General features: G+C 42.9%; 1 protein-coding gene across 2 annotated transcripts in view; it reads right to left on the reverse strand.

Moving 5' to 3' along the window:
* Positions 1-3,352: 3,352 nt before the first annotated feature.
* Positions 3,353-27,311, reverse strand: part of MAPDA (N6-Methyl-AMP deaminase) — a 31,443-nt gene continuing 7,484 nt past the window's right edge. For both annotated transcript variants that reach the window (XM_085850093.1, XM_085850092.1), the window contains exons 2-10: positions 24,993-25,117; positions 19,858-19,918; positions 19,690-19,777; positions 11,106-11,187; positions 9,065-9,191; positions 5,507-5,587; positions 5,207-5,345; positions 4,118-4,218; positions 3,353-4,021 (exon numbers count right to left, since the gene is read on the reverse strand). In XM_085850093.1, coding sequence (XP_085706219.1) covers positions 3,827-4,021; positions 4,118-4,218; positions 5,207-5,345; positions 5,507-5,587; positions 9,065-9,191; positions 11,106-11,187; positions 19,690-19,777; positions 19,858-19,918; positions 24,993-25,063 — 945 coding nt within the window. In that variant the 5' untranslated portion in view covers positions 25,064-25,117 and the 3' untranslated portion in view covers positions 3,353-3,826. The remainder of the gene's footprint in view (positions 4,022-4,117; positions 4,219-5,206; positions 5,346-5,506; positions 5,588-9,064; positions 9,192-11,105; positions 11,188-19,689; positions 19,778-19,857; positions 19,919-24,992; positions 25,118-27,311) is intronic.

Raw genomic sequence — 27,311 nt, forward strand, 5'->3', positions numbered from 1 at the left:
AGAGAGTGGGTGAGCAAGAGCAGAAGAGCAGGCTTTGAGGACACGTGGGCTGATGCCGTCTGGACCGGTTGCAGAATCTGACTCGAGGTTTGAAAGCAAGCTCTCCACCTTGTCAGGAGAAAAGGATACAGAGTCCAGGGACAGTTGGGTGCGACTGGGTAAAGTGGGTAGAGATAGTGATGGGTTTAGGACACAAGATTTAGCTGCAAACACCGAGTTTAGACATTCAGCTTTATCACGTGTGGAATCAGCAGTGCGGCCATTTGAGGTAAGGGAGGGGATGGAGGGGGAACATACACCAGAAACAGATTTGATTAAACGCCACCAGGATTTTGAGGAGGGAGAGAGGTTTGAGAGTTCAGACTTGAGATGAGAAAGATGTTGTTTTCTGGCTCTCCTGAGGGTAGATACACACTTGTTCCGAGCTTTGTGGAAAGAACTGAGATTGCCCTCAGTTGGGTTTGCTTTCCATGAGGCAAAGGCAAGTTGTTTCAGGACAACTGCCTCGCCACAAGCTTCAGTAAACCAAGGGCGGGAGGAAGGGTAAGACAACTGAACACGAGAGGGGATAAACCTGTGCATGAGGGAGAGCAAGTTTCTTTGAAAGAATTCCCAGGATGAGTTGATGTTTGAGAAAGTAGTGGTAGGAGACCAGTCTGTAAGTTTGATGGCTGCTCGGAGACCCTGCCAGTCGGCTTGAGTGAAATGCCAGACTCGACGGCGGTGAGGTGGTTCTCTGATAACAGCCAGAGAGATGTCCATATGTTAAATTAGCATTATTTTATCCCCATAGGAGAATGAGAAATGTTGAAAGTTGAATCCAAAAATCATGGGACATGATTTTATTTCATAACTTTGGCAATTTTAAAATGTTATACCTGCTGTTGGGAAGCTTTATTTATTTCTACTAGTACGTGCCCGTACGTACGTGCGTGGCCGTACGTGCAAAAAATGAATAATAAAAAAAACTTTCAAACCGCGTGCCAGAAACAACAACCACACAGGCCGTTCCTTCGCTCTCGTAAACGACGACTGGATTGGGGCATTGTGTTTATCTATAAATGCGCATAAGAAATCGAGAAATTATTGGAATACAGTAAGTCATCACTATCCGGAAGTCCGTACGTTGTAACCCGTAATGGGGAACGCGGCTGAGGATCTCTTCCCTAATGGCCACGCCTACGCAGCAACGTGTCCTGTCATTGGTAACTAAATGGCGCATCGGCCACACCTACGCAGCAACGTGTTCTGTCATTGCTTTGCTAAATAAATGGCCATAACTTGGGAAGCACTTGTCCGATTAATATCAAACCTTGAAAAGGCACATACTCGGGTCCCCAGCAATATACCTGGCAAGTTTCAATTAGATTGGACCAGTGGTTGTCGAGAAACAGCGGTCACAGACACACGCACGCACACACACACACATACACACACACAGATTGCTGGAATTATAGAAAGATAATTTACCATCTCCACTACTAGTGCATGACAATTATTTACTAATGCTTTACCATCACCAATGCTGGCAAAACACCTTAAATTATTTATTACCTCTGACATCAATGGTGAAGGAGGTTATGTTTTCAGCCCTTTCTGTCTGTCTGTTTGTGTACAGGATATCTCAAAAAGTTGTGGACAGATTCTGATGAAACTTGGTGGACACGTTGGGTGTATCGCAAGGACGAATTGATTCAATTTTGGTGAAGATCCGAATCCGGATCTGGAAACGAGAATTATTTAATTTTTAAGTGATTCTTTACCATTGAGAGATTGGGCTGAAAATGATATTGTACTGGATAGCATGATATTTCAAAAATGTATTGGGCAGATATGTTCTCATGGATCAGGCATGATGTCGCAGAGGTATACGCTCTACCAAGTGCCCTTCTAGTTTATATATGCTTTGCCTTTCTACATTATTTATTTAAATGCAAAAGCTACACGTCCCTTTTTTTAGCTCGCCTGTTCGAAGAACAGAGAGCGAAAGCGATACCCGCGGCGTGAGCGTCAGCATGAGCGTGAGTGAGCATGAAAATGTTAAACTTTTTGGTGCAAGTTATTTTTTCCTTTGTAATGTTTTTATCTTCCACACTTTTTTATACGCCCGATATATATATATATATATATATATATATATATATATATATATATATATATATATATATATATACATATATATATATATATATATATATATATATATATATATATATATATATATATATATCGGGCGTATTATGTGTCGTCCATCCATTCCTGTTTGCACTCGAACTCCCAAAGTTTTGAACTTTCACGTTTCATATTTGGTACATTGGTACAGACTGTGGAGACGGTGTGTTGCAACATACGGTCGTCATCTAAAGTGGTTGCCATGGCAACCAGGATGCTGTTTTCCGGGTAGTAGCACAATTCTGTATATACCTTCTTGTTCGGGTGTATATTGTGCTCACTTGCGCTCTTGTTACTGATTACAATATACATATACAGTGCTCCCTCACCTATCGCGGTTAATGCGTTCCAGACCCACCCGCGATAGGTGAAAATCCGCGAAGTAGAAACCACATATTAATTTAATTATTTAAATATATTTAAACATTTTAAACCATTAAACAGCATCCACACACTCTTATTAACCTTCCCCACACACATTTAATCAATTATTTAAAAAAAATTAAATTTTCAATGGAAATGCGACTTCATGGGGCTGCAAAGCCTAAGACCAAAAATAATTTTTAAAATACTATATTGTACTATAAAATATAAAAAACCTATTGTGGGTACTGACCTATGAAGATATGACGATGATGATGATAGCTGTGCAGTACTGATGACTATGAAGATGATGATGAGATGAATGTAGTACTTCACAGCCAAAAAGAGCATTAAATCTCTTCTACTGGAGGCGCCTCTTCATTGAAAACCCGCGATGTAGTGAAGCCGCGATATAGCGAGGGAGCACTGTATTGCTTTAAAATTATCTGGATCAGACTTCACTGCAATGCTTTATAAAAAATATTGATTATTAGACGAGTCTTTTAAAAACGATAAATGTATAAACAGGCGAGCATTGGGTGGCTTTGACACCAACTCTGGTTGAAGTTGTGTCCTCCGTGACTTCTTATATTCTTGTTGGCCTTGGAGTACTCACTCCCACCACTGCAGCCATAGTTTATAAAATATGAGTCAGGTGCTAAAGCTTTGGGGTTTTCCATGATGGGTGTCCAAGTACCACAAAAAAAAAAAATTGGAGATGGTCACGTGAGTCTACCTACCCTATGGAGTCAATTACTCCACTTTACATGGATTACCCCTCCAGCACACTTTATACATTATGCAGTACACGTGCTGATACTTCCTTCAGTTTAACTTTATTGGTGATTTCATTTTTTGATACTTTATTTTCTATCATTCAGGGTCATGGTGTGATTAGACATGAGTTAATCTTAGTTCCATACACTGATACATCGGTACTTCAACATCTTTAATACAAATGGTAATTCCAGGAAGTTAAAAATATTTCATAATGCACTCGACACCGACTACAAATCTTCATTTTCTTAAGAAAAGTATCATTATCAATTAAAGCTTCTCTCTTCTTGCGTATGGTAGCTTGGCTGCCAGGTAGCTATCATTTCTTGGAAGCGTGGCTGTGCCGCTGATGCTGTGCCCTACCAGTACACTGGTACTCATTTCACTGACCGCGGAAGGATGACAGGCTGAGTCAACCCCAGCTGGTGTTAACTCAGCACCCTCAGATCTTCAGCCAGTCACCCTAGCTGCTAAGCCAACACCAAGCTATCAATTAAAGGTATGATGCATTCATTTATTTCCCCAAAATAAGGTGTTTGTGCTCATCCCAGTTCAACCTGAGTTTGTCCTTTACATCCTGCTGTGCAAATGCAAAATCAATGCTGTTGTACGAAATGTCCCACAACTGCTTCAGAGAAAGTCCAAACGTCATCGCTGCTATTTCGTACTCCTCCGAGAGTTTCGTGTTGAAAACGCCTTTATCATCGGTCTGTGGTGGAGAAACAACACTCTTTGTTCATGCCGCCCCGAGTTGCATTGACATGGACCAATTAATGGATTATATTTAAACTTTTCTTGCACTTACGCAGAATGTACAAGGGTGGTCTTGGTCAAACCAGAACTTGAAATGATGTTCAGCATAGGTATTCACAGTCTGACTATTCACATTTGATGTCAGACACAGTTCTGTAAAACATTTATTATTATTTTTTTCAACTAATCCCTTGGCACAGAAGTAAAAACAAAACCGTTAGCTTATCTCTTGTTTGCACATTATGAATACATGCACAACAAAAATGTATCTCGGTTTGAAGGGGAACTCCAGGTTTTGTTGTCGAACATCTCTATACATTTACATCATGGAATAAATTATGGTTCAATTAATCCAATACAAAACCAGAGAGTTGGTGTCAAAGCCACCCATTGCTCGCCTGTTTTATACATTTATCGTTTTTAAAAGACGAGTCTAATAATATTTTTTTATAAAGCATTGCAGTGAAGTCTGATCCAAATCATTTTAAAGCAATATATGTATTTGTAATCAGTAAAAAATAGTGTGGTAGATAAAAACATTAGAAAGGAAATAACTTGCACCAAAAACTTTAACATTTTTCATGCTCACGCTCACGCCGGGGGTATCGCAATAGCTCTCTGTTCTTCGAACAGGCGAGCTAATAAAGCTCTGGTTCAGAAGAAGAAATGATAAAAGTAACCCTTTCCCATCCACGTTATCACTTGGCTGGCTGTCATAATTGCAAAGAAAGGGAGGAAGTGGGTGATGTTTCCCCTATAACGTATTCTGGAAGAGTGAGGTGAATGCATGTCTCAATATTCAATGATGACATGAAAAAGGAGGAAAATAATATGTGTCTGTTCACAAAATGGCAGTTCTACATAACATCTCAACATTCGGTGGTCCTTTCAACATCAATCTCCAGCACAAATAATGAATCGACCAAAAATATTATTGTATAACAGTTTACTTAAGTGATCTTATGTAAAGCACATTTCAGGTTATATTCATCATCTCCAATCTGGTGCATCCCTTAAACTAAATATTTTCAATAAACAACAGGGATTACAATGCTTTGTTTTTTTCTCAAGCACTTTTAACGAGTCAATATTAGTAAATTAAAGGCCCAAAACTCCCCCTCTCAAAAAATAAAATACTCACCAAGAGGGATGTTGAGGTTCCTGACATGTTCCACAAGCTCAGATGTGTCATCCCTTGTGGTTTTCAAGAAAGTCCCATGGCCTATACGATGAGGTTGCAACTGTAGCAAAGCTTGTGTCTCTTCCTCTTGGCCAGGAATCTGCGTGCACATGTTCCAATTAATCTTTTAAATTCAAACACACATTTCAATAAATGCAAATTCACAATACAATTGCAAATGATGTTGGTTTGTAAATTTGAGCAAAAAACAGCACACGAGTACCATTATCTTACGCTACTTCACCTTCAGCAGGTACTTACCTCAGCCAGATGCAATGAGAGCTTTAATCCAGTGCTGCGTGCAACTTGGAGTGCAGGGTAAAATTCTCTCCAATGTCCAACCTATTTCGTGAAATGCATGCCCCGCCTGAGTTAGGACATGGACTGTGATAAAGCCCAATTCACATGAAGCACAAAACCATCCAAAGGCATTTGGAAGCTTGTGGATCATAAAGGATAACTCCGTTTGTGTTCAGGTTGGATGACAGCAGTAATGTGCAAAAGATGTGCCAAATAGAGAAAGAGGGTTTCGTTCTCCCTCTTTCCCTCTCACTACATAACTGCAATGAGTTATGCTCCTGCCCTTACTCTCTCTTAATTTGATGAGAAGCAACTTATTTTCACAAAGCCAGGAGTGGAGGTTTTTTTTTTGTATAGTCGAGGCTCGTGGAGGAGCGAGAACACATGACGGATCAGGATATAACAGAACAAAACTAGGACGGCACTCAGGAGAGCACATACCTCCGCCAGGCTAAACCGTTTACATTTTGTATCCCACTGCTTGGCTGGATCTGTATCCAGACCTGAACCAAGGAACCAAAATCGAATTGAATTGGCTTGTTCTTGTCATTTACCTAACTCATCCACCAAGTTTTGTCATAATCTGTCCATAACTTTTTGAAATATCATGCTAGATATTGTTGACTCGACTCTCTCTAGTGACATCTCTCATCCTTCTGACAGACAGGCAGCAGCCTCTTCACTCTCCTCAGACCTTGACAAAATCACGAACTGGTCAAACACTTGGAATATATCTCCCAATCCTGAGAAATCTCTTTCTCTCTCTTTGACTGTGCCACAAACCCTCCCATATACTTTCTCAACAACCCTCTTGAAGAGGTTCAGTCACTCAATCTCTTGGGTCTCACTCTCAGCCATGATCTCTCTTGGGCAAGCCACATTTCAAAGGCAGATGCCGACTGGGCATCCTCCATAGTGCAAAGGCCTTCCGTGGCACACCTGAGTTCCGATCCACCAACAAGGCTTTCATTCGCAGCTTTATGAAGTACTGCCTTCCCCTCTGGACTGGCTCCCCCCTGCTTCACATCTTTCTCAGCTTGACACCTTGGAAACCAAGGCTTTCAAAATCATGGAATTCTCTCGTGATGAAGCTGAGTCTATGGGCCTATCACTTCATCGTCGGTGAAAGGTCGGTGGTCTCACTGTTTTCTTCCTCCTCATTTCTGGTCTTGCACTCTCTGCACTTTGTTGTCCCCAGGTATCTGCAGGACGCATGCGGTCCACCAGCAACTCCCTCCTCGTGAAACTGCCAAAATCCAGAACCACTGCTCACCTCTGCTCATTTATTCCTCTTTTTTTTTCCTGCCTTGGACCACCTTCCACACACTTCAATCTCATTCTTCCCTCCAGGTCTTCAAGACAGCTGTTCACCACTATCTGAATTAATTCCCCATCCAAAACCATGATATTTTCTACACCCATTACATGCCTCCATCTTATTTCTCCCTCCGCCCTGTCATTGGCCTTCTCCCTTTCTCCTGCTGTTCCCTTTGTTATGTTGCGTCCTGCCTGATCTGTTCTGAGTCCGAGTTCTTTCACAAGCCTTGACCATGTATTAACCCCCCCCTCCCCCACAACCTCTGCCCATCTTCGATAGTGGAGGTAAAAAGCAATACAGGGAGGGGGGGAGGGGGGGTAAAGGGTGTAGAATATATCATGGATGTAGATGGGGGGTGGGGGTGATCTAAGATGGTGGTGAACTGAACACCTGTCTTGAAGCCCTGGAGCAAATAATGACATTGCAGAGACTGAGGAAATTGGTTCCACAGGTGCGAAAAGAGGAACGAATGAGTGGAGGTGAGCAGTGATTCTGGATTGTGGGAGTTTCAGCAGAACGGGGTTACGAGCAGACAACATGCGCCCTGCAGAAACCTTGGGGTGGAGGGAGACAGCACGAAGACCAGAAAGGGAGTTGGAGAAGACAGAGACCACTGACCTGTCTGCAATGTAAAAGTGATAAGTCCAGAGACAGCTTCATCTTGGGAAATTCCGATGATTTTGAAGGCCTTGGTTTCCAGGACGTCAAACTGAGCAAAGTGTGAGGCGGGGGTGTCAGCCCAGAGGGGAGAGCAGTACTCCATCAATCTGTGGATAAAGGCCTTGTCAGTAGATAAAAGTTGATATGTGCCAAGGAAAGACTGCACAATGGAGGATGCCCAGTTAACGACGAGCTTTGGAGGCCAACTTTGGCGAATATGTTTGAAGGCCAATATGTGGTTAGAGGATGAAAAACCATGGGCAATAGGCCCCAATGTTTGAGTGACAAGTTCTTCAAGACAATTGTTAAGGAAGTAGATTGGAGGGTTTGTCAGGCCTTTCTTTCAGAGACACAGAGCGAGAGTGTGAGATTGATCAAGATAGAAAGAGATTTTCTTCGTGCTTGAGCAGCTTATGATTCGACCAAGGTCTGCAGAGAGCAAAAAGACTGCAGCCTGCCTCTCTGAAGTATGAGGGATGTCATGGCACAGGATGGAGTCGTCAGCAAATAGATAAAAGGGGATTTCTTTTATTGAGTCAAAGAGATCATTGATGAAGATCAGGAATAGGACTGGTCCCATAACACTACCTTGGGGCACTCCAGCCTTGACAGGGAGAGGAGATGAAAGGATCCCATTAAAAGCCACACGTTGGCTACGAGAGGAGAGGAAGTCAACAATCCATCTGTGTAGTTGGCCTTGGATGCCACGGGCAGAGTTTGGAGAGCAAATTTGCACGCAGTCAGACTGTGTCGATTGTTCGAGATATGTCGAGAGAGATGGCCCTGATGTCATGTCTGAGATGGAGGGCCCCCATCAATTGTTGGGACAGTAGCAGAAGCATGTTCAGTGTAGTGTGACTGTGTCTGAATCCAAACTGATAATAGAACCCACCAAAGGTTGCGCTGTTTGTCCTAAAAAAATGAACCAGCCAAAATCATATGCACATTTTAGCTATTCACACTTTGCCTATTTTATCGACACCATGAATTTTTCGATACTATTTGTTAACCACACTTATCATGCAGATTTCTGCCCCTTTTTAAAAACTTCACCATGAAGCAACTGCTCCATATCGCGAGTGATGTCTCAAATTCGTTTGCCCAAGCCCACATGACCTCAATGGTGTCATCAACACAAAAATTGGATTGAGGTCAACCCTCAACGTGCAGATCAAACAGATGGAAATGTTTGCAAAAACATTTTTGCATGGTAAAGCAAATGCACTGGAGAACACAGAGGTCTTCCCTTTTGAAGACCATGTACATGAACAATAAACTTGAATAAAACAACAACAACAACATCTGAGCACGTTAGACGTTTGGAAAAGTTTCACCAGATTACTGCACCTTTTGTTCATCAAATGTGCATGAAATAAGCACAAATCAGACGATCTGCTATGACACCCACAAGCTTCCAAATGCATCAACCATAATTTTGATTAATTTTTTTGGCAGCTGTGCAAACTGGAAGGTCTTGAAAAAAAATTTGATGGTTGCAGGTGTCCTCGTGTGGTGTCACATGTCTGAGGAGATCAAGATACCTTAGGATTTCCACTAAGATCAACTCCCACCACACACTCATCACTCATCAGAAGGTACTCCTGGGCTAACTTCACGGTTTCCATGGCAACCACGGCACCATTCTTGCGGTCGATGCTCAACAGCAGCCTGTGTATCACGCACATGGGCGATTTTTTTTTTTTTTTTTTTTTTTTCCAATCAGGCCTAGTTTCATAGCTGTTGGAATCGAGAGTATGTGCAACTACTTGCAGTTGCTAACAATGTAACAAGTTAAACAATACTGAGTTACAGTGGGGAGAACAAGTATTTGATACACTGCCGATTTTGCAGGTTTTCCCACTTACAAAGCACGTAGAGGTCTGTAATTTTTATCATAGGTACACTTCAACTGTGAAAGACGGAATCTAAAACAAAAATCTTGAAAATCACATTGTATGATTTTTAAATAATTAATTTGCCTTTTATTGCATGAAATAAGTATTTGATCACCCACCAACCAGTAAGAATTCCGGCTCTCACAGACCTGTTAGTTTTGTCTTTAAGAAGCCCCCCCATTCTCCACTCATTACCTGTATTAACTTCACCTGTTTTAACTTGTTATCTGCATAAAAGACAGCTGTCCGCACTCAATCAATCAGACTCCAACCTCACCAATATGGGCAAGACCAGAGAGCTGTCTAAGGACATCAGGGACAAAATTGTAGACTTGCACAAGGCTGGGATGGGCTACAGGACAATAGGCAAGCAGCTTCGTGAGAAGGCAACAACTGTTGGCGCAATTATTAGAAAATGGAAGAAGTTCAAGATAACAGTCAATCTCCCTCGGTCTGGGGCTCCATGCACGATCTCACATTGTGGAGCCTTAATGATCATGAGAGGTGAGGGATCAGCCCAGAATTACACGGCAGGACCTGGTCAATGACCTGAAGAGAGCTGGGACCACAGTATCAAAGAAAACCATAATTAACGCACTACACCATCATGGATTAAAATCCTGCAGCGCACGCAAGGTCCCTCTGCTCAAGCCAGCGCATGTTCAGGCCCGTCTGAAGTTTGCCAATGACCATCTGGATGATCCAGAGGAGGAATGGGAGAAGGTCATGTGGTCTGATGAGATCAAAATAGAGCTTTTTGGTTTAAACTCCACTCACCGTGTTTGGAGGAAGAAGAAGGATGAGTACAACCCCAAGAACACCATCCCAACCGTGAAGCATGGTGGTGGAAACATCATTCTTTGGGAATGCTTTTCTGCAAAGGGGACAGGACGACTGCACTGTATTGAGGGGAGGATGGATGGAGCCTTGTATCGCGAGATCTTGGTCAACAACCTCCTTCCCTCAACAAGAGCATTGAAGATGGGGCGTGGCTGGGTCTTCCAGCATGACAACGACCTGAAACACACAGCCAGGGCAACTAAGGAGTGGCTCCGTAAGAAGCATCTCAAGGTCCTGGAGTGGCCTGGCCAGTCTCCAGACCTGAACCCAATGGAAAATCTTTGGAGGGAGCTGAAAGTCTGTGTTGCCCAGCGACAGCCCCGAAACCTGAAGGATCTAGAGAAGATCTGTATGGAAGAGTGGGCCAAAATCCCTGCTGCAGTCTGTGCAAACCTGGTTAAGAACTACAGGAAACGTCTGATCTCTGTAATTGCAAACAAAGGTTTCTGTACCAAATATTAAGTTCTGTTTTTCTGATGTATCAAATACTCATTTCACGCAATAAAATGCAAATTAATTATTTTAAAATCATACAACGTGATTTTCAGGATTTTTGTTTAAGATTCCGTCTTTCACAGTTGAAGTGTACCTATGATGAAAACTACAGACCTCTATGTGCTTTGTAAGTGGGAAAACCTGAAAAATCGGCAGTGTATCAAATACTTGTTCTCCCCACTGTATGTATGAACAAGCATGAAACAGAAAATTGACACGAGCGAGGTAAGTAATCTTTGGCCTACTTTTATTTCCCCAATGGAAAATATTTGATTCACCATTAGTTTGAAAGTCGGATACACTCAACGGCTTCATTTTGCCTCGTGCAGAGAGGAGCACACAACAGTCATACCTTACTGTGATATCCAGGGCAGAGATTTCTGGGCTTCTTATGGCATTAAGAACTGCTTCTACATAAGATCGTCGTGTCATTCCTAAAATCAAGACAATTGTGGGTAGTTAGTCCGTCAGTTGCTGTGCATGAAGTGTGTTGTGTTTTCTAAATGTTTCAGTGATCAATCTTCCAGTATGCAACATGAAAATATGGTATTTTTTTTCAGGCAAACTGAATAAAACGTCTGTATTGTTTATAAGGCAACCAATAAGAAGCAACCATGGGAACAAACACTTAAATAGGAACAAATAGACCCCTAAACCCACTACAGAATACGTGCCGATGAAACAATGAACAATCGGATATTTCTTCATGCGACTGCCACTTACGAGTGTACTTGTAGTGCTGGGTGTACCAGATTCTGCCATTACAAGTGTACTCATCGAAAATATTTCGCCATTGTATTGTAATCAGAAAATACTGGCATGCCAGAAAATGCAACAAATGATCTGCTGACAGTTTATTGAACATAAATGGATGTAATAATCACGATCAAATTTGTGTTGTACCATTATATGTGATGTTGAAAAATCACTGAAGTGTGCAAATATGATATCGGAAAAAAAAGTCACTTGAGCTCAATTACAACTATAGACGACATGGTTACAACGTGAATATAAATGATTATAATTGTAACAAGTATGGAAACGGCGATGGTTCATGAGCGGTATTTGACGATGAAGATTGTTTCAGAAGTCAAGGATGAGACAATGTGATAATTTTTGACCAAGTTATAAAAATGATCAACATGGTGTGGTACGAGTGACAGGTTATTAGCTGCAAAATGTCAAAAACCCGGTTTCATTCAACAACTTTCAAAATTTGACCTTTGCATAACCTTTAAAGGTCACAAAACAATGTTGTGGACATTAAAATAAGGAAAGAGGATACGTGCTTTAGTTTATTGGAGTTAGTTCGTCGAAGAAGGTCGAAAACCCGGTTTGATTCCCACAACTTTAAAAATTTGAACTTTAAAGGTCAAGGATTATGACCTTTGGTGCAAAACTTCCTCTGGAACATTCCAGAAACAATATAATGTCATATAGGCTATATGGCATTTCACACTCCTCGGATTATCCATACTTTGATGAAATCAGCGTAAAAACAAACTTGAAGGGGGCGCCACGGGCAAGGTGTTCGAGGTAGAGCAAAATGGTTTCAAGACTTTAGGTGGGGAATGACCTCAAGATTATGCATACAAATATTGTCATCCTAGCTCTCAAAGTTTGGGCGGTCATATGATTTTTATGTCAAAATTCGCAATTTTCTGAGTTCATGTCCTTGACCTTGGGACGAAAATGAAAAATCGAGCTCCGTGGGGCTATGCAGGTGCCATTGGGCTAACCAAATACCGAAACCCCTGTCAGATTCGACAAACCCCTCGGAGAAGATGCAAATTGAAATCGGCTACCCCCTAAAACATGTTTTTTGGGCGTGGCTCCGCCCATAATGGCCGCACCACGCCCATTCTCAGGAAAACACAACTGGATCATGATATAAACCTCCCACCGAAATTTTATCAGGATCGGATCAAAACCCACGGAGCTATGCTTGGGACAGACAGGCAGAGACAGAGAGACAGACAGACACACACCAATAACGAATATAGTGGTCACTTATTTTTTCGTGAAAATATTTTTTCGTGAACCAATAAGCTTGTTCCACATGATCCGGGGCATTTGACTGTGAGCAAGAGTCAGCAGTCAATGTGTTAAATACCTAACTTAGGGCCTGACAAGCACCTCCTCCCCTTCCTCATCCCCTCCTAGCTCCCCCACCCCTGCTTGCTCCCCCTCCCTCCCTCACCCTGCTTGCTCCCCCCTCCCTCTCTCTCTCTCCTTTCTCTCCCCCTCCCTCTTTCCCCTCTTTCCCCTCAATATACCCATCAGCGAAGCAACAGGTTGTATTTGCTTGCGTTAGTAATATCCACTTGCCACAAATGAAATATTGTTGCGGTTGAGGAAATTCGCAAACCACCATTCAGGTCCCGTAGGTGAGATATCTCTGTAAGTACATGTGTAGTTAGCCCAAACCCGTTGTTTAGAGGGAATAAATGTGATTCATTCGGGCTACGACCCTTTAAGATAGCCGTTTTTCTGTTCTATCTTTATTTTGAACCAACCACGTCTCAACCGCCATCACACAACAACCACCAACCACAACGCCGCTTCACAACAACAACAACAACAACAACGCCAACAGCCACGACCTTTACCTTCACAACTCGCTCCCGCAAACATCGCATCACCGCCATTCCAAACGTCACCATGGCCATGGACCACCACTTTAAACCATCCACCACCTTCACCTCTCCTTCTGCGGCCATTCTCGCACCACTTGTGAACGCCGAGCGTCAGGCTGTCCTGGCCTCGTGCGGGACGCGCGCCGAGCCACGGGTGCAAATAGCGGCCTTTCCGAGGAGAAGTCGGATAAGGAATGATACACGCCCACTTCTGATCCGTCCAATCAGCAAGCGCGGGACGGTTTGGCCCCGCCTCCAGGCGCGTCGGAGTAGAATCGATATATGCAAATTCGAGGATCAGGGGAGATTCACGCCCCTTTTTCTCCGTCCAATGTGTGAGCGTGGCTCCACCCCCGAGCTCGTTCTGATCCAGAAATTTGCATATGGGTTTTCCTGCCGGACTATAAAGCGCCGAGCGCGGGGCGAATTTAGTCAGTTTGGGTCGGAAGCAGTTGGAGGCAGTTTCGAGTTGGAGAGAAGGTTGGAGGCAGTGAGTTGGAGTCAGGAAGGTCGAGTCGGGCTCAGTCAAGTCAAGCAGTTTTTGAGTTGGAGAGAAGGTTGGAGGCAGTGAGTTGGAGTCAGTTTCGGTGGAGTTTGAGTTGGAGTCAGTTTCGGTGGAGTTTGAGTTGGAGAAGGGTTGGAGGCAGTCGGCTGAGGAGAATCGGGTCTGGAGAGTGGCAGTCTGTCGGGGTTCGGAGTCTGTCGGGGAGCTGCAGAGAGAGGAAGCCTGGAGCGCGGTCGAGGTGATTTGCTGCAGTCGGCTGAGGAGAATTGCGGAGGGGACCGGATAGCTCGGGTCTGAGGCAAGGAAGACGGCGGTCGGCGACGAGGTCGCAGTGGAGTCGCTCGTCGCGGGACCCAAGCAAGCCAGCTATCCTCTTTCCCCAGAGCATCAACAATCCCCTCCTCCCCCCCCCCCCGCGCTGAGATAGTGCGAAAAGGGGGCCGCGTTCCCACCCCACTCCAAGCAGTGCCAACGAAACCCGCGAAGGAGCGCGGAGTCGGGGCACCGCCGCCACATTTGCGGCTCATCACAAGACACGGGTAGGATCCCACAGGCCCCGTCTGCCCCCTTGTCGTTGAGGGTGGCCCTTTTCTTTTGCTTTTGAGTAAATGTGTTGTTGGCGCCGTCTGTAAAGTAAAACTGTGTAAGTGTTGCCGTGTGCTCGCGTAGTCGGTAGTAGATCTGCATTGTTGTGTTTCTTTTGTAACATCTGCTTTTGGTGCATAATTGTTGTAATTGTATATGTGTGCTCTCTGTGTGCCGCGGAATAAATGTGCCTCATGTTGAACTGTTTTTCCCATTTCGCTTCGTGTTTTCTTTAATTGAATCTCCATCTTGCTTCACGTAAAGGGTTGGTAGTGGGCTTAATACGCCCGATAATTAATCGGAACCGTCGAGGCCGACGATAACACCGCTCGGTTATCCCGATAGTACGGAACGGGTCGCTTAAGTGGCCCGTGTCCGGAGTCGACCTGCGGCGAGGTGCGATCGCCCGGTCTACCCTCCGCGTGGGTACTTAGGTAGGTCAAATTTGGCGAACAACCCTATCCCACGCGAGGGGCCGATTGGCACGATCGTGGTGAGGCCGAAAGGCCCACCCGTGACTAGCTCCCGGCGTTAGTCCGAGAGGGTCACGACAGAATTGTCCGTCCGGTGGGCAACGTTCCGCGATTCGAGTTACGTGGCCGTTCGCACGCCGGCGGGCGCGAATTCGCAACAATATGAAGGAAACAGTTTGTGGATTTTTGTACAGTGAATAACTATAAGGGCACTCGGTGGAGTGCATACCTCTGCCCTGTAATGCTTGATCCACAAGAACATATCGGGCCCAATACATTCTTGAAATATCATGCTATACTGTATATCGTTTTTGAGCCCTATCTCTCAATGGTGAAGAATCACTTTAAAATTTTAATAGTGTGGATCCAGATCTGGATCTTCACCAAAATTGAGTCATGTCTTCCTTGTGACACACCCAGCGTGTTCACCAAGTTTCATCCGAAGCCGTCCACAACTTTTTGAGATATCGTGCTTTTTTCCGTTTTGGCCCCATCTCTCAAAAGTGAAGAATCACTTACATTAATCCGAATTATAAGAAACCACAATAAAATTTGCATATTAGTGAATACGATCACGGATCGGCTCACTAGGCTCACCTCTCCACATGTATTTGCAGAGATTGACGTCACAGATTTGCTGTGTTGTCATGATTCGCACCAATCATAATACAAACATTTCTTTTGTACAAAATTTTTGTAATGTCAGTGATATTATGTTAATTTGAAAGTTATTTGTAATATCAAAAAGGTCAAAATGGTCAAGGGTCTAAGCAGTCTAATCTGTCTGAATGGTGTAAGGGGTCTAAAGGGTCTTCAGGATCTTTAGGGTCATCGGGGTCTTTTTGATCTTTTGGGTCCTCGCGATCATTTGGGTCTTCTGAGTTTTGGGGGTCTTAAAGGGTCAACGGTCGAAGGGGTCTCAGCAGTCTGAAGCTTCGAAAGGTCCATTCCAATAGTATGTAATTAATACACGTAAATGCAGTCTGCAACCAACGTTCAAACAGTACATTTTAATACAGTCGGTGTCCTCTGACCCCTGCTCTCAACTCCCCCACCCCTGCTTGCTCCCCCCTCCTCACTCCTCTCTCCCCCCTTCCTTCTCTCTCTCCTCTTTGGCCCTCCTCTATCTCTCCCGGACACACAAAGTATTGACTGATACAATAAAATGACACTGTTCTTGTCACTTACTTCAGCAATTTGTTTCACGTGCTTTTATAAAGGCCGTCAATTTACAATTACAAACACATATGACTGTTATCACTGATAATTTGATGAATTTATCCAAACGTATGAATATCATTGGAATAACCCAAACTTGTGCACAGTACTATATAAAAACATATATATATATATATATATATATATATATATATATATATATATATATATATATATATATATATATATATATATATATATATATATATATATATATATATATATATATATATTGTTGTGGTTTACCAAATTCGCAAACCACCAGTCAGGTCCCTTAGGTGAGATATCTCGGTAAGTATATGTGTAGTTAGGCCCAAACCCGTTGTCTAGAGGGAATAAATGTCATTCATGAGGGCTGCGACTCTTCAGAATAGCCGTTTTTCTTTTACTATCTTTATTTTGGACCAACCGCCATTATTACCACCACCAACCACGTCTCAACAGCCATCACAACAACAACCACCAGCCACAACGCCGCTTCACCACAACCGCCACGACCTTTACCGTCACAACTCGCCACCATCGCATCACCGATTCTCGCGCCACTCGTGGGCACCGATGCTGGACTCGTGTAGGGCGCGCACCGTGCAGCGTGTTCAAAAACATCGCGGACTTTCCGAAGAAAAACGGATCAAAAACGACTCACGCCCACTTTTGTTCCGTCCAATCGGTGAGCGAGGGGCGATTTGGCCCCGCCTCCAGGGCGTTGGAGGGTGGTCGCTATATGCAAATTCATGGATCAAAAAGCATTCACGCCCACTTTTCCTCGGGCCAATGGGGAGCCAGCAAGAGAGGTGAAAGGTCGGAGGCAGAGGGTCAAAGATGAAGGAGCGAGGCCACGGGGGATATAAGGGGCCGCGTTCGTCAGTCGAGTTCAGTTCAGTTCGCAGGAGGAAGAGTTGAGTTGGAAGCGGAGAAGCAGTTCACAGTGGGCAGTTCGCAGTTGGGAGTTCGCGGAGTCGGAGTGAAGAGGACGGAGCTGTGGAGAGGCGGCGGCGGCGAAGGCGGACGAGGGGGTGCTCGCGTCGGATTCGGGGAACTGCGGAGAGAAAGGCCGGCGGCGCGACCGAGGTCGTGGTGGAGACGCTCGTCGCGGGACCCGCGATTTTGTGAAATCCTGCTTTCCCCGAGCATCAGCAACCCCCTCCTGTTTCCCCCCGCGCTGAGATAGTGCGACAAAAGGGGGCCCCCTTCCCACCCCCTACCAGACACTGTCCGCGAGGCCCGCGGAGTTGAGGCACCACCGCCGCTCCGCGTCTCATCATCAGAAGGGTAGGCCCGACACGGTCTCGGCCCCAGGCCCGCCTACCCCCTCATCCTGGAGGGTGGTTCTCTTTTCTTTTGCTTTGGGAATATGTGTTGTCGGCGCCGTCTGTGAAGTAAAATTGTATAAGTGTTGCCGTGTGCTGGTAGTCGGATAGATCTGCATTGTCGCATTTGCTTTTTGTCTTCTTCTTTTCCATGTGCTTTTGGTGGAATTGTACATGTGTGCTTTCCGTTCATCGCGAAATAAATGTGCTTATTATTGAACTGTTTTCCCGCTTCGCTTCGTCATTTCTTTCATTGAATCCTCATCTTGCTTCACGTAAAGGGTTGGTCGTGGGTTAAGACGCCCGATAATTAATCGAACCGTCGAGGTCGACGAATAACACCGCTCGGTTATCCCGATAGTACGGAACGGGTCGCTTAAGTGGCCCGTGTCCGAAGTCGACCTGCGGCGAGGTGCGATCGCCCGGTCTACCCTCCGTGTGGGTACTTAGGTAGGTCGAATTTGGCGAGCAACCCTATCCCACGCGGGGGCCGATTGGCTCGATCGCGGTGAGACCGAAAGGTCCACCCGTGACTGGTTCCCGGCGTTAGTCCGAGAGGGTCACGACTGGATTGTCCGTCCGGTGGGCGACGTGCCGCGATTCGAGTTACGTGGCCGTTCGCACGCCGGCGGGCGCGAATCCGCGACAATATATATATATATATATATATATATATATATATATATATATATGAATATATATATACATGTATATATATATATATATATATACATATATATATATATATATATATGTATATATATATATATATACACATATATATATATATATATGTATATATATATATATATGTATATATATATATATATATATATATATATATATATATATATATGTATATACACATAATTATTTTTTACTTCGGAGTGGGGGGAGGGGGTACGAATTAGCTGGTGTGTTAAGGGAGCATGGTCTGTGTGTTTGTGTATGCTAGGATTATTTTATTTTTTACCAGGGACCCGTTAGTGACATACTGTGAAGTGAGAGGCAGCACAGTTGACATGGGGATTAGATAGAGAAGTTTAATATGTCAGTATCCTCCCTGTAAAACCAGGGAAGGCATCAAGCAAGGTAAGGAGAGAGGTGGGTTATTACTGTAGTTGAGTATAGAATTTATATATTCCTTTTTCTCTGGTGTCGTTCTGTTTCTGTCTATCTCTTCTGGGATTCTTGTTCATGCTGTCTTGTGGGTGTGTTAATAAACATGTTATTTCTTAAGAGATATGTCGCCTGATTCACACTTTGTCGTAGTGCGTGTGAACCATGTTGTTTTGGCATTTGAGAAATCCCTGGGGGAAACCTAAGGGTCTTAAAAGGACTGAAAGGCTAAAATGATTTAAAGGGACTCAACAAGAGGTTACATTAAATTATGATTAATATCAAATTAATTTATATTTAAATTAAGAGGTTTAAGTTAAACAAGTAGGAAATATCTCGGATAACGGAATCTCGCGATATGTGATGGACATACAAACATAGAATACATTTTGAGTTAACCAGCAAGTTGCCCATGCCTGCACAGGATTGTAAACGAGGTGGAGATGGAAATGGCAAAAAATTCAAATGGCGTCTTCTGTCATCGAGCCACCAAGCTGGGAGAAACACTTCACATTTATTGCCACATATGATGCAATTTGAATGCTCTAATGGTGGCGAGGCACTCCATTTCAAATGGTTTGGTTGATATATATATATATATATATATATATATATATATATATATATATATATATATATACATATATATGTAGCTTTTTGATGCGGAGGGTCCATAATAAAAAAAAATTGTGTTGGTATCAAAACCAGTGAGCAATTGCAAATTAATAGTAGGATTAGCTAATTATCTCACCACCTGGATGGAAAAAGGGCTCCATTAGTTGTTGTGCATCGACGTCATCAATAATCATGCCGAGTTTCAAAATGATCAATTGATACACCTCAACGTTGGGCAAAAACAAAAAAAAGTCAATGGACCCACTGACTGACTGACTGAGCAAGTTATGGCTTTAACAGGTCATCTTGACTTCGTCATCGACCAGCTAATAATAACAATCATAATAATAACATCATACTCGCCTCACCATGCCACTAATTTGGCCAAGTCATATTTACAAATAACTGATCCAACACCAAATAAGGGCAAAATAATTGATTTCTAAGCAAAATATTAGCTTTAAAACTACAATACCTGTGTGTCCCTCTTCCCTCGGAGTGCTTCTGAGCTCGAGATACTTCACACCATCTTGAGAAAACTCCTTTATCACATCTCTCGTGACCTGTATGAAATGAATCTCAAAGAATGAAGCAATTGGGTGAAAGTCCAGCAATGTATTCTCATGATGCAAGGTATGCTTACCATATTCAGAGATTCTTCATCTTCAGTAAGTTTATGAATCATTTTGAATGCTTGAAAGCACCTACAATTAAGGAACAAGAAAAAGAGCAATCGGAGATTGCAGACCCTCGCCAGAAATTAATTGTGTCGTGTTTGTGTTACGTAATTAATAATAGACAAAGGTAGTACTGCCACTTGATAACTTCTGGTAGTGATGACTGCGTACCAAGATGTCCCGCTTTGTTCGGACACCTGACCCTGACCCATGACGTTTATTTTTCAATTGAATTCAGAATGGGATTAAAATAAATTCATTTCAAATCAAATGGAGGACCAAATACTGCAGGTACAGTACTGCATTGGAGTAATCAGAAAGAAGCCAAACAAGCAAAAACCAGAGATGAAGTCATCAGGAGGAACTTGGATAGGATTTGGGTTTCAAGTGCTTACTCCTCTACCCTCAAACCCATCCAGGTGCAGCCAAGTGAGACTTGGTCAAAAAATAAAAAAATAATAATAAAAAAGAACCCAAATTCAAAACTAGAAGAACACTCGGTAGAGCGCATACCTCCGCCCTATAAGGCCTGATCCACGAGAACATATCTGGCCCATTACATTTTTGAGATATCGTGCTACATATCGTTTTTGAGCCCAATCTCTCAATGGTGAAGAATCACTTTAAAAATTCTAGTAGTCGGATCTGGTTCCGGATCTTCACCAAAATCTAATCAGTTCGTGCCCGTCACACACCGAACCTGTCCACAAAATTTCATCTGAATCAGTGCACAACTTTTTGAGACATCCTGCACACATACAGACAAACAGACAGACCAGACAGATAGAAAGGGGTGAAAACATAACCTCCTTCCACTTTGGGTGGCGGAGGTAAAAACAGAAATGATAGCAGAAAGATTTTTTTTTTTAAAACCATGACGAAGTTAACCGAGGGAGAAAACAAAACCAGCTGTTTGAAAACAACCAGAAGAGATTCCACCATGAATTAAGCAAAAAGAAGCAAGATATAACAAGTCCCACCAAAAAGGATAGACTTGAAAACTTTAACAAAGGAATCTATAAAGACCCAAAATAACATAATGAGGAGGTGGATTGGATCCAGACATTGGAAAAGAAAAAGCAACACCTGAAGGAAATGCCCCCAGTGATAATAGATGAATAAAAAATAATAAATAAAAAAACTTGCAAAAACTCATATTTTATAAACTACTAGACGACCCGTGAACCCGTTGGGTTCCTGTTGTGACAGCAGTTGATGAAAAAAATCATTTCAAGAAATAACAAAAAAGTTATTTAGGACTTTTAGGACCGATAGCTCCAGCGAACTCCACCGCTGAGGTTGTTTGCATTGATCAAATTCTTCCGAAGAGTACTTGACTGAATCGGGAATTGATTTTTTAATAATTTTTTCGTTGCCCGATTTGAACGAAACTTGAGACTGCATACCGCAGGAGAATGGTGAGTACGGTGGGACGAAAATGTTTGTGCTATTGTGTACCGTTTTCGCTGTATTTCGTGAAAATACATTCATTCATACATACATACATACATACATACATACATACAAGATGAGAGTTTTAGTAATATACTAGATGACCCGTGAACCCATTGGGTTCCCGTTGTGACAGCGGTTGATAAAAAAAATTCCAAAAAACATAAATAATAGTAATAATAAAAAGATAGCTCCAGCAAACTATACCGCTGAGGTTGTTTGCATTGATCAAATAATCGCGAAGAGGACTTCACTGAACCGGGAATTGATTTTTTAATAATTTTTTTCATTGTCCGATTCAAACGAAACTTGATATTGCACGTCAATGTGAAAAAAAAAATGGAGAAAACAAAGCCGAAGAAATTATTGTGCGTAATCTTCTAAACAGAATTTTATTTATTAATGAACACGGAAGTACTAGATCAAAATGGCGATGTTTATTTTATGCTTAAAAATAAATCGTTCTTTGTCTATACTAAATGTTTGAGATTTTTTAATAAATCATTCGAAGAAAACAAAAAAAAAAGAAAACTCTAGCGAACTATACTGCTGAGGTTGTTTGCATTGATCAAATTCTCCTGAAGAGTACTTGACTGAATCGGGAATTGATTTTTTTATATTTTTTTTTGTTGCCCGATTTGAACGAACCTTGATGCTGCACACCGCAGGAGAATGTTGAGTACGGTGGGACAAAAATTTTTGCGCTATCGTGTACCGTTTTGGCTGTATTTCGGGAACATACATACATACATACATACATACACACACAACATACATACATACATACATACACACACAACATACATACATACATACACACACACAACATACATACATACATACATACACACACAACATACATACATACAAACACACACACAACATACATACATACATACATACACACACACACACAACATACATACACACATACACACATACACAACATACATACATACATACACACACAACATACATACATACATACACACACAACATACATACATACACACACACAACATACATACATACATACATACACACACAACATACATACATACATAAATACACACACAACATACATACATACATACACACACACACACACAACATACATACATACATACATACATACACACACAACATACATACATACATACATACACACACACACAACATACATACATACACACACACACAACATACATACATACATACATACATACACACACAACATACATACATACATACATACACACACACACAACATACATACATACACACACACACACAACATACATACATACATACACACACACAACATACATACATACACACACACACACAACATACATACATACATACACACACACAACATACATACATACATACATACACACACACAACATACATACATACATACATACACACAACATACATACATACATACACACACACAACATACATACATACATAAATACACACACAACATACATACATACATACATACATGATGAGAGTTTTAGTAATATATAGATAGATAGATGGCTGCAGTGGTGGGAGTACTCCAAGGCCAACAAGAATGCAAGAAGTCATGGAGGACACAACTTCGAACCACAACTTTAAAAAATGGGACGTGCAGCATTTGCATTTAAATAAATAATGTAGAAAAGCAAAGCATATATAAACTATAATGGCACTCGGTGGAGCCCATACCCCCGCCACGCAATGCCTGATCCACGAGAACATATCGAGCCCAATACATTTTTGAAATATCAAGCTATACTCCACTATATCGTTTTTGGTCCTATCTCTCAATGGTGAAGAATCACTTTGAAAATTAAACAATTCTCGTATCGCGATCTGGATCCGGATCTTCACCAAAATTGAATCAGTTCGTCCTTGTCACACACCGAACCTGTCCACAGAAGTTCATCCAGATCCATCTACAACTTTTTGAGATATTTGTACATAAACAAACAGACAAACAAACAAACAGACAGACAAACAGACAGGGGTGAAAACATAACCTCCATCCACATTCGGTGGCGGAGGTAACGATATTGAATGTAAAACAATGGTAAAGCAACTTGGTGATGTACAAGTTTTCATCATTCCACTTATGTTGCGGGAGCACAGAAATATCAATATTTCCTGTTACATTATGATACATTGCTCATTTCAAACTTTCAACATTGCTCAATCTCATATAGGGATTTAAAAAAAAGCTAATTTAACATTTAAATATTTTGCAATCCGGAGTTACCGCCTCGTTATTTTGGCAATTCGCGAAGTGTCCGCTTAGGTGTTTTGCAGTCCCACACAACAACAACAACAACAACAACAACAACAACAACAACAACAACAGCCACAACAGGCATTTTTAAGGCCATTTTCCCTGCTCGAGCAGCGGTTAGCCTTGTGGGCCCCATAGCAATCTTCTCCACTTTGCCCTATTTTCTGCATCTCCCCTTGTTGACCCCCTTACCCACATTTCTTGTTCCACTACCTTTTGCCAAGTCTTACTCGGTCTTCCCCGTCCTCCACTTCCTTCCACATTCATGTCCATCTCTCCTCTCACCCAGTCACTTTCATCCTTCCTCAGCACATGACCCAACCATGTCAACCTGTTTCTCTTCACAACATCCATCACAGACTCTATTCCCATAATCTTCTGCAATTCATTAATTGTATTCCTCTCTCTCTCTCTCAGCGATACTCCACACATCCACCGAACCATTCGCATTTCCACCCTTTCCAGCCTTCTTTGCTGCTCTATGTTCATTACCCAAGTCTCACTCTCATAAATCATAGCACTTCTCACACATGTAGCAAACACCTTTCCCTTCAACTTCAACGACACTCCCCTCTTTGTCAGCACGCCACTCAGTTCCCGAAACGTCTTCCATGCACATCTCACTGGAGCAACCGTCGCCGAGTCTGATCCACCTTCTCCATTCAGCATGTCTAGGTAGCAAAACGTTTTCACACCTTCCAACTTCATGCCGTCTCAAAGATCTAACTCAACATTTGCTCCATATGCTGCTCCCTCCATGCACACCTTACACTTGAATGTAACTACCACACTGGTTAATGACCCTCTCACCCCACTACATTTTCGATGAACCCACTCAGCGCACATTGTACACTGAATGGAGTTCACTCCGACACCCTTCCTGCACACAGCACACGGCCACTTCCCAGTCCTTTCCACCTCACCACATGCTTTACCACTTGCCATCACCTTCGTCTTTCCGATATTCACCTTCAAACCTTTTGCCTCCATACATTCCTTCCACTTATTCATCTTTTCCTTCAGTCCATCCCGACTCTCCGCAATCAATACCAAATCATTTGCATACAGCAGCTCCCACGGTAAACCCTCCTTTACCCTCCGAGCCAGCACCTCCATCACAACTACAAATAGTAGTGGACTTGGTACCGACCCCTGATGCACTCCTACCTTCACCCCACACCTGATAATAATATCAGCAATGTAATCAAATGCAGTCATCAACAGAAAGGATCCATTGCAAGAATGGCAGGACTTCAAAACCAGGTTATAGACATTTTAAAAACAAAAAAACGATTCATCACACAATCCACCAAACCTCATTGCAAATACACCAGGTCACCTGCGCACACTCACTCATCCAGTGTCCTGCTTCGTCCTTTTTCGAATAAGGTCATGTTCTGCCCACCAACACGGCACCTGCCCATAAGCTTGGTCACGGTCTGCTCACTTACGGAACCAAGGAGGTGTGCATGCAACTCCTGCAAAAGATTTCAATTGACAAGAATTAAAGCTTGGCTACATTTAAAGCACATATTGATAAAAAAAAAAAACATTTATTCCTTCTCTCTGTGTGCGTCGTAGGAATCGACGAAATGAGATTGCAAGTAGTGGCAAGCAAGATTCTGAATTCACAATATTAGAATGGCAACTTATGGACATTTCCAATCAACTCCAGCACTGCAACTGTGGCAAATACAGGGTGTCCCCCATAAAATGTACACAGACTTCAATATACAGTATCAGAAAAATTTATTAACCAGGAGAGAGAGAGGGGGGGGCCATGTTGAGTGTTACTAATACCAAACAGATGGCGTTATGATGTGATGGAATGATTGCACATAATCGGTCAGCTGTTAACCCACAAGGCAGCGCAGAACGACGACATACTATAGTTTTTGATGGATTCAAGTCTGTATACATTTTATTGAGACACCCTGCCCAGGATAACCTCCAAAGGAGTTACAACTATGAGACATCCTTTGAAACACCTTGAGATTTCATCAGACTTGAAACATGAAAGACGAGCAGTCAACGTGAAAGTTGCAGTTCCTGCTGTACGCTTTGTGGTTCTCTCTGGTATGATGGTTCTTCGTCATTTTTCTGCTCCATGGCAACACGTGTGTTAAACTGGTTATAAACACCAATTAGTTTCTGGTCCGCACGTTCAGAGATAAATCCACACTGGAAGGCTCAACTTGCATGGCAGCAGAAGCCAAATGGTAGCTGAATTTGTCTTCCGGCAAGATTATTTTAAAAAGCGAGTGTCATGGGTAAACTGTGCGAGTTGATATCTATGGAGTCTGGTTTGCACAGAGGGTTTTCAGAGCTATCCCATAATGCCATGCACGCCGCCATGTTGGTTGTGTTAACTTCCCTGGCAACAAGAACCTCAATAGCTCGACAATCGAGCACATTTATCTCGTTATTCTGACACTGCAATGGAAGGTTACCCTAATTATTTGGCCTCGTTAGGTCTTGTTTAGCTTGCCAACAAATATGGCGCCCAAGAACTGCATAATGGGTACTGAAAACCCTCCATAGAACACGGGGAAATGGGTGGGAACGGCCCGAACCGTGGTTCGCAGACTCAGTGGTGTCATGGTTCGAGAAATCGCTCCGAGTCTGGGAGATTGGCGGTTCATACCCCGGACGAGTCATACCAAAGAACACGAATGGAATGCGCTGCTTCGTTGCTTGATGCTCAACATTCAAAGAAACGATGAAGCATGGACAAAACCACCCTGGGTTGAAAACCATCGTGCAGGCTCAGTGGGCCGAATGGCCTCCTTCTGCGTCGAAGTTCCTTGCGAGGAAACTCTTTTATACATTTATAACCTACAAGTGGAGATGTAGTGGCATTACAGTTCCTACTTTTGTTCCCCATCCCTAAAAATGAGAGCTCACCGACCGATCATCTGTCCATGTACTTTTGTGTACGTGATATTTCAAAAAGCCCTTGAACATCGTTTTTGTATAATTAGTCGAGGCTCATATAAGAGCTAACACACGGAACATATGACAAAGGGAGAAGGAGACAAGAGGGGTGGGAGAGGGAAGCACAACAACAGCAGGGACACAGAGACATTAGGAGATCTGTAGAAGGGAGAGGGGTGGGGCTGGGGACACAGGGTAAACAAGATGGATATTACAGGGACTTTCAGGAAGGAAAGCAGGGAATTTGAAGGAGGTGCAATTTGGGGTGGATTAACGGGGGTAGATAAGATCATGGTTTTGGATGGGGGAAGATATGAGTTGAAGGGAGTGTGGGAGTTTGTTCCAGAGGTGGGGGAAAAAAAAGGAAGAATGGAAGAGTGAAGGTGATTATTTTTCTTTTATCAGAAAGGGGATGCTGGCAGACCTTGAGGACCCTGCGGAAATACTGGGGGGACAGAGCACAGAGAGAGAGAGAGAGAGAGAGAGAGAGAGAGAGAGAGAGAGAGAGAGAGAGAGAGAGAGAGAGAGAGAGAGAGAGAGAGAGAGAGAGAGAGAGAGGTGGGGGGGGGGGGAGGCGAGGCCAGAAAGGATTCAGCAGAAGAAAGAAAGACCACCGACCTTCCTGCGGTGAGAGAATGAGAGACCCAAAGACTCAGCTTCATCATGGGAGATACCAATGATCCTAAAATCCTTGGTTTCCACAGTGTGGTGCCGGGCTAGGTGTGAGGCAGGAGCACC

Source organism: Eptatretus burgeri, chromosome 12 (genome assembly GCF_056783735.1).
Source record: "Eptatretus burgeri isolate ZD-2024b chromosome 12, Ebu_testis_v1, whole genome shotgun sequence".
NCBI classification, from domain to species: Eukaryota; Metazoa; Chordata; class Myxini; order Myxiniformes; family Myxinidae; genus Eptatretus; species Eptatretus burgeri.